General features: G+C 28.0%; 1 protein-coding gene across 1 annotated transcript; it reads left to right on the forward strand.

Annotated features, from left to right (window-relative positions):
- Positions 1-2,466: 2,466 nt before the first annotated feature.
- LOC100867364 (uncharacterized) lies at positions 2,467-8,317 on the forward strand. The gene is made up of 3 exons (XM_003694461.4): positions 2,467-3,015; positions 4,117-4,295; positions 5,686-8,317. The coding sequence occupies exons 1-3, from the start codon at positions 2,935-2,937 to the stop codon at positions 5,828-5,830; spliced, it is 405 nt and encodes a 134-aa protein (XP_003694509.1). The 5' UTR covers positions 2,467-2,934; the 3' UTR covers positions 5,831-8,317.
- The last annotated feature ends 1,439 nt before the right edge of the window (positions 8,318-9,756 follow it).

Consider the following 9,756-nt stretch of genomic DNA (forward strand, 5'->3'; position numbering starts at 1 on the left):
ATCATAGACCTTTGACTATTAGCATTGGCAACTTATGATTTATGATTCGTCAAATTTCACTATCGATCAATTCTTTAAGGAATGGAAAGGATTTAGAATTTCAAATTATAATAGGCGAATCATATATTCATCTATGTGTTCGTCGATTATTTATTGATTCTCATTATATGATTCGATTATCCAACCGATCTAAACTATTCATCCGACCGATAGACCCGATCGAAAGATTTACCTGTGATTATTTTTAACAAATAAAATAATATTCTGATAAATCGAAACACCAAGTCGTTCGTATAAACAATATTCATTATTCATTATTTTTAACATTAGGTTCGAAATGGATACATTTAATTCATCTTTTAGATTACATAGAAACTTGTTGCTCTGTTTACAAATGTTTATATAATTGTGATGATGAAATGTGAAATAATCGAATGAATTTTGAAATTTTTTCGTCGTAAAAATTCCATTGCGTTTAGAAAATTAATTAAATTAAATCCTAAAAAATCGAATCTACTGATTTAAATCACGACATTGAATTGACAAGATCCGATAATTGCACTATACTCGGAAAATTAATTAAAAAATCCGACATAAACCGATCGATAATTAAGATAGGAATTATATTCAGAAAACGAATCGAAAAATCTTCCAACTATGAAAACGATATCGAACAAGAAAAGAAATCGATTGCAACTCCGCGTCTCATTGACACGAGAATCCCGTGAAGGAAACACGAGATTCGTTCGCTTCGATGTCCAATGCGAAATCGACGGTGCGATCGGAGCAAGTCAATGAGGCACGATAGATGGTGTCCTCCGCACATGATGCGACCAAGCGTCACGTTTAAGGCCGTGTGCCATTGGTCGAGATGCTGACAAGCCCCCGTCAAGCCTCTGCACTTCTGACTCACGTGCGTTTATCTGTCGTCGAACTAAAATGCCCGTGCCGAATAAACAACGCTATCGTCGATCGGTGTGCTTCGATCATCGTGAAGCCACGTCCGACATGCTGATCAATAGGACTATCGTGCTCTCGAAGCCGATCGAAAGCGGTTCGAAGCGGTTTCATCGCGGGGATTTTCAATCGTGGAATTATTAAAAATGACCGTGACTCATATTCGAGAGATGGAATCAATGGGAAATAAGAGGAAACTTTTTTAAATCGGAGATCAATGATTCGAGAAATTCGATTTCGTACAGGAAATTTATCTTGAGAGTTGTCTCGTAATTATAAGCAAAGGAATATGCTTAATCTGGGGGTTTTTTTTTTCTTCTTCCCTTTTTTGGAAATTTGTAATCGAAGAAAATATGATAAAACGTGATAAATTTGTTTCGATGATGGATTTAATTTTTTTCCCGATCGATGGAAAAGATCAAGGTTACATAATCGAGATTAGCCTCGAATCGTACGACTTTTCGTTTCACTAAATTCAATCCGACAGCGCGATGCGTTTGATCTTTTCTTTACGAGTACACAAATGATCTATCGACGTCATCATTTTTCTGGCTTGCAATCAGTGTTTGACTAATGCTTTGCAGTTTAAATGATTAATAGAAACGTACGTTGGAAAATATCTATATTGGAATGAACTAGATATAACTTAAATTCGACTTAACAAAATATTTCAAGTTTTTAAATAAAATATAAATCTAATCTAAATGATATTAAAATTGAAAAAAGAAAAACGAAAACTTAAAAATACTTAAAATAACGGAATACCATGATATATTTTATGATATAATTTCGTATAGTCAGTGAGTAATAAGTTGGTTCAGGTAACAATAAACTCTAAACGATAACCGAAAGCTAAGAACAAGCAAAATATTTTTGCAACGTGACATTCGACTACATGATCGAATCGTTACAACCATTCAGTGAATATGATCCAATAATTCCACAGACATAACAATAAAACGATTTATAATAAAAATTGGCACAACAAGTGTTGACGTAGAAAATTTGTTTACTCAATAGAAAAATAGACCGAGAAATATCGGAAAACAAGTGAAATCGCGAAACCGATCAGAAAAAGTGTCTCACAAATCTCTTCCTAATTCCAGATCCATTAAATCCGACCGACTAGCAAGGATTTAAACTTCACTTTCCACTTAATCCAACTGAAAATAATTTCCGAAACAGAAGAGAGAGTAACATCCCTTCGATTTATCAAATTTTTCAAAATAAAAATCACAAGGAATTTTCTTTCCCAACAATCTCGCACATATGGAAAATCTCCAACTTACGAACTTTCATCGATCGGCATAATCATGAATATCCATCTTTCCACCATTGTCATGTATGCAACGCAAGCACAGCGTGTTTCTTTTTTTCCTCGAAATTGATCAACTGGTAGCTCGAAATTAACCCCATGAAACGATCTTCGAATCGACCGACGAAACAGAAGAAACGCGAACCCCCACTCCGCCAACTCAGCCTATATAAACCCGCGGCATCTCGCAAGTCTCTTCATTCTATACGAGGCGACAGTCTATGTGTACGGTCAGTAGTATCGCGGGTTTGGTACACAACTATCACTGAACGAACAACCAGAGATAGCACGCGTGTATTTTATTAGAATTACGGGAAAATCGGCAAACTCTAGGAAACGCGAATAAAATCGCTTCACGAGAACGACCAGCGTTCCTCGAGCCAACCACAGCCGCGAACCATAACCGCATCCTTTGCTATCTAGTAGTTTGAATCAAGAATCAGTGCGCGGGTCTATCCCGCGTCGAAGTTCGTTTCTCAGAAGATTTATTGCCTAATTCTCGAGAATAGCAGACGTTTCTATTGGGAATTGAAATTGGGAAGGAAAAACGAAAAGGATCTATCAACAGGAAGAAATTTGACACCATCTTCGTTCGTCTTATCAGCGATAGCCTTCACGTGCTTCGTTTTTTGGAAAGAAGAATTGATTATCTACACGACAGGATGAAGCTAGTATTCTTAGTGACTTTGCTGGCGGTTCTGTACACCGTCCAATATTCCAATAGTGCGGCAGTCAGATCGGAGGTAAGATATATATATATATATCAACTGTTTATCATAATCGACACACTTGTTGAAATAAAAATTGATGATCGAGTTGACTTTTTTTTTGATCGAATTTGCATGAATAACTTGGTTTTTTTTTTTTTTTTTTGTATTTCTGATCTGAGCACGAAGAATTCGTATTATATTGAAGAAATTTTACTAATACGTGATATTTGAATCCCGTTTGGGATTTGAAATAATTTCACGTGTACAAGATTTGAATTTATAATAAAATTATAAGAGAAAAATAGGAAATATAATAACAAGAAGGAATTTTATTTAATAAATTCTTTCTAAAAATTAAAGAATACTAAGTCAACTTAAATTGCATGGTTTCTAAAATGATACAAAGTAACAGATATATTATCAAAATTTTGTAACTTATGTCATCAACGATATTTCAAATCGAATATATTATATCAGCCTTTAAAAAAATATATTCATATTTTATATATAAACTATGTAATATTATTGAAAATTTGTAAATCACGAATTTAGCGATACTATATCTTTACATTCATTAAATGGAACTTGAACATTATCGTATGCGATATGATTGCAATTCGTCCGATTCATGATTTCACACTTCAAATACATAACATAACGCGTACAAGACTCGACATTTTTTTTTTTTTTTTTTCAAAATGCGAAATCGATAGCATTGATGATCTTATTGCGTCGATGATTTTATGCGTAATATGTAAAAGATAATCTTTAAAAAAATTTCAATATCTTTCAAAATATTTCTAATGTGTACCAATTATTTTATCAAGTCTGATCTATCACAATATTCTATTCCCTAATCTTTGCGTGCAAAGCAAATATAAATTATTTTCTACTTTTTTTTTTTTTTGGAATTTTTTGAAATTCAAAATTATGTCAATTATATTTCACTTATTCTTACAAATATAAATTATTTTTCTATTATGTGAAATATTTGTGAAATTTCTAACATTTAATACTATATTTCTCTAAATATATTTTTAACTGAATTTTATGCAAAAAAAAAAAATATATATATATATATATATATATATATAAAATTTTTAACATTTGTTGTGTCATTTTTTTTCTTTTCAGGAATTTGCCGAACAATTACGCAGGATTGTTCATGAAATGCATCCCGATAACCTGAGAACGCAAAGAGCAACCGAAAGCGGAAATGACGACCGTCCGAAACGGAATTGTTATGATACACCCTGCGGATGGAATACATACAATCCTGTCACTCGGCGAAGCACGATTTTCATGCCGAATACGTAAGTTAGAATTATGCATGCATAATGATCAAAATAATTATGAGCACCACAGCATAAAGCAAATATTTTTATGAAAATTATATCTGAAATAATTATATATTTCTCTTTTAAATATTATTTTAATTTATCTTTGGATTAAATTTTTATATTTATATTTAAATATTATTATTATATATAAATATGTATTGTATGTAATACAATATGTATATATATTTTTATTATTATGTAATTTAAATAGAATTACGTAATAATTTTACTTCTATTGCATTAATATATGATACATATGTATAATATTGTATAATTATATATAATTTTCATTAATATATTTGCTTATGTTATTTATATTTATAATTGTTTATTTAATATATTAATATATTTACCATTAAATATTTACAAAATATTACGATAAATTAATTATCGAATTAATTAATCGTAAATAATTAGCATTTTTTGTCTATTATTTCTCGTAAATCAGCAAAAACTAACATATTGTAGATGTTAATTGACATCTTTCAATTTTCAAATATAGTTGAGTAAAAATATCAATTAGCATTTTTTACTTCCCAAATATTAATGATTGGAAATATCAAACAGCATCTTTCATTTTTCACATATTGATAGAAATCGATAAGCATATATTTCAAATAATAACAAATAATCATAAATGATAATCATAAATTATATTAATGACAAATCAAATTCATCATCACTGTTATTAAAATCATTATTTGACTAATAATTTTGAATTCCAATGATAAACGATTGATTCCTTGCATTTTACCTGCTTATTTATAATTTTGATAAAAACACATAAGCCTTCTGTTATGACATTCGATACTCGCTGAAATCTGATATTCGGAATGGACTTGGAAGTTCCATACTTATTGCCATTTTTCATTCGTTACTCGAGTTTCATGTAAAATCAAATATGTGACGATTTATTGTGAAAGTCGCTGTTTGAATATAAAAAGTTCATACAACTAATCAAGACATTTTATAAGATCTTAATAATTAATCATGAATAATTATTCGAAAATGAATCATTGTGTTTTGCATAATTTCTAAAAATATCCAGGAACTCAATCTATTTTATATACCAATATATATTATCACGTCAACAATTATAATATAAAGATTATATACTTATGAATGAACTAATATGTAATTTCTTCAAGATAAAAAGGAATGATAAATATTCTTTATCATTTGCCATAATGAATATTTAATCTATTTTGTTATTTTCTTGTATAAATAATAAATGATATACTTGTACAAATTATTATTCAAATTAATATCAAAATAAAATTTGGTAAATTAAAAACTTGACTTTTCTATATCTATATAATATAGATATTTTACAATAAATTGTTTTTTTTTTTTTATGTATTAGATGCAAGTGTCCTGATGAAACGTATAAGTGTGTGCGCACTGGAGAAAATGTATCTATGAGTGCATACGTATATCACTGCCGTCAAAATACGACAGCGGATGACATCGAAGGCGAGACAGCCGAAGATATGGATTATCTTAGTTAAGAAACATGATAAACAAACATACCTGAATGACAAATGCCTTCTCAAACAACCGTGGTCATGGTGGTTATCACCGTCCTTGCTGTCTCATCATTGAACGAAGTGAATTTTCCGTTTTTCAAAAAAACACTTTGACACTCTGTTTAAATATTATGTCAACTATTACACTCGCGTACATAAATCTATAACAAAAAACATGTCACAATATCACAAATTATATATATTAAATAATTTTATGCGGCCTGTCTAAGTGCTATTAATATTTGAACGAACACTGCGGAAACGAAATCAAATATCGGTTCGATATTTAAAATCAAATATGGCCGCGATATAATTCGATATATTTCGATAATCGAAATTAGAGACAAGACAGAATATCGAAAATTTTTTATTCGAAATTTATTAAATTTAGAGCATAAATCAAGAATTAATTGATTGTATTTAAAGATTTTTAACGAATTATTAATATTTATAAATGAATAAGATGAAAATCGAAACAAATTATTTGAACGTATAATATGGGAATATTGGTCTACCAGCGTAAGAATATTAGAATAGATTTTGACTATAAAAAGTATTTATTTATATATATTCTTATATAAAAAGATTCCTGAGATTATTATTTACAATTTTTTCATAGCTTTAGCAAAAAAAGTGTTTTAAAATTATTAATTTTACCTTTAACTACACGAGACGAATGGGTCTTCGAATGATGCACCACCTATGACTGGTAACGAAAGACTGCGTACAAATTTCGCGCTGCTATTAAACAAGTCTCGTGTAGTGGCGCTATTTTCAAATTCGTTTAGTTTGTAAATTATTTCAATTTTCAATTTCGTTAAAAATCGATAAAAAAAAATTATGAATATCGCAGTGTCACGTTAATTTTAATGTAAATCGAGAGTAGAAACGGAAATTAAGTTACTATCGTTCGGAATATACAAGACGCACGGAATATGAAGCCGTAAGTTAATTGCAGTTTTTCTTCAAATTATTCACATAGAAAATTCATCATAAGGTAATTAAGCAATAACTAACATGCATCAATATTTTATGAATTTTAATCATAAGTTTCATTTTACTTTCTCTTGTTATGAAATAGAAGGAAGTATAAAATGAAATCTTTTCAGACCTGATTGATTTTATCAAACTAAATTATCACAAATAAATTCTACTTGTCTCATCAAAAGTATCTAAGTTGTTACTTAAATATGTCAAGAATGAATAAGAATCAGGTCTAAAAAGATTCGAGTTTGTATCAAACTTTAATAAGATTTGAAAATTTGTAATTTTATTCTTAAACTATAGCTCGTTTATTACACTTGAAGTAAGCGAACTATCATTTAAAATTCGAATATTTATCTCAATCATTTTTTTTTTCGATTTTTCATAAAAATATTTTATTGCTAATATAAAATTTATTATTGAAATTTAGAACGAGAAATGTATCTTTCGTTTGAAAAAAAGACAAATGTAAAATTTTTTAATATTTCATTAATAATAATGATGCAATTGAAATATCATTCGACCTTCAAATACGAGTTAGCAATCGATTCTTACAATCGATGACAAACTTCGACGAATGATTCAATACATCGATTTATATTTGAATTTAAAAATATCAATTACATATAAAAATGAATTTATATTTTATCGAAGTTTATCAGCGATTAACATTTAATTATTCTTAAGTTAACATGCACCTTAAGAGTACTCAAGGTGGTGTAAAATTAGCAAGTATAGGTTACAGTATTTTGATAAGGCACGATTCACAATTTTGTACTTAACAGGGAAAATTGTTTTGAATCTTTTTTATATATCATTATCGATTATTTATAGCGTGCAATAGTAATATATAATTGATGGATGAAATACAGTAATTTAATTTACAATCTAATTATATTTCTTTCATCAATTATAATTATCATTCATTCATTATAAATGCCATGTTCGAATTTTTATTCAAAGACCAAAGAGGTTCTTGCCCCAACAATTATTTTTCAACATATTTCACATTTTCATAGATATTACACCGTCTTGCAGTTGCTTTGCAACTATATTGATAGCACAAAACAGAGATGATAAATCATCTTATTCTTTGTTTCCAATTGCATTGCAGTAGATATACATGAAAAGATAAAACAGAAAAATAATTATATAGAACCACTTTTCTACACGTTTATAATATCAAAAATATTATAAAATTTGTTTCAAAATTTAAGAATTTAATAATATGTTAAATTTAATGTGTGCGTTTAATTATTTAGAAAATTTTTATTAGAAAAAATACTTAAACATTACTTAAATGAATTAATAGTTTAGAATATTTTTACTATTTCAAGAAAGCGTGTAGAAAATAGTACAGGCAATGTATTTGTATGCAGTATTTCACTTAATATTTAATACACAGGAAGATTATAAATTATCTATAATTGTACAATGATTATCAATGTTATCATTTTTAATAAAAATAAGTAATGTTGCTGGAAATATTATATTGTATCATTTTATATCCTCCTTTCACCTCATTTCTATCACTTACCTCAATTTTTAATTGTTAATAAATATAGGTGAATTAATTGCGAATTGTCCTGAAAATAATTTAATAAATCAAATAAAACAGCTATAATATTAATGATTTATTAATATTAATAATGATTTGTGCAAAATATATCAACATTAAATTATTATCTCGAGTAATAAAATTGCCTGTACATTCACTTTTGATACATGGACATACACTTTTAAAATTAGCAATTTCTCGATAAAATACACTATCATCATTCATCATCAATAGTCACAAGTAGTCGAGCATCGGAAGACCGCGTCTCTCTTTTCTTTGTTCATCTTTGATAAGATATACAGTTTAATGTACAATAGGGATGAGAGGGTGGGGGGCAGTATTATTGCATAACTGAGTAGTAGCACGGTGTATCTGTATATATATATATATATATATATCTAAATGAATGTAAAGTGGCATTTTTTTGAAAATTAATCAGAAAAATAGAGACGTCAAGACTTCAATTAAATTTATATAATAAGGATAAAAATGTATTCAATTTATATATACATTATTATCCAATACTGATATCCATCAGTATTTTTTAAGTGTTATTTTTTACTTGAATGTCTTGAAAATCACAGAAAATCCATATAATGAAAGCCATTCATTTCTTTTTTTTTTTTGTATTGTTATAAAGATTCATATAGAAATTATGTGCTAATTTTTTTTTTCACCACGCACGAATTTCTAATTCCATCTAATTATTTATTTTTCCTTTTTTGTGAATGTTTCAAATAATGCAAATCTTAAACACTGTAATCGATATTAACAGTATAAAAAATAATTTATAAATGTTTAATGAGTTATAGTTTATATATCATGCGTAGACTTACAAAGTAAAAGAACTAATAAAAAGATATATATTTAATAATAACATAAAATAATATCAATAGCCATATATCTCGTGCGTGATGAGATAATGCCTTTCCCAATGAACACCGCACTCTAATGTTGTCAACAGCTTTGCACTGTACAGGAACACCGCCACATTTAAATATTTTACAGTTTTTATCGAATAGCCTAAAGATCAGGTAAAAAATAAGGCCTAGTTTTTTTTCATTTCATATGTGTATATACGTATATATGTCTTCAATCCACATATATACACATACATATATATATATACAAGCATGTATTTATTTATACATATAATTATATGTATTTAAGAGAATTTAAGAGAACAAAAATTCTAATCAATAAATTCTAATTATATTCGTAAGAAAAATAAGAGAAGTAAGTTATTAAAAACTTCGAATGAAAGATATTTTACATACATGTATATACAATTTATATCATTAAAAAAAAAAGTATACAATTTTGGCCAATTTATTATAACCCAATATTCTGTCACGTTTTAGTTATA

The sequence above is a fragment of the Apis florea genome, unplaced genomic scaffold, assembly GCF_048593485.1.
Source record: "Apis florea isolate Af1SG1 unplaced genomic scaffold, ASM4859348v1 contig_3587_pilon, whole genome shotgun sequence".
NCBI lineage: Eukaryota > Metazoa > Arthropoda > Insecta > Hymenoptera > Apidae > Apis > Apis florea.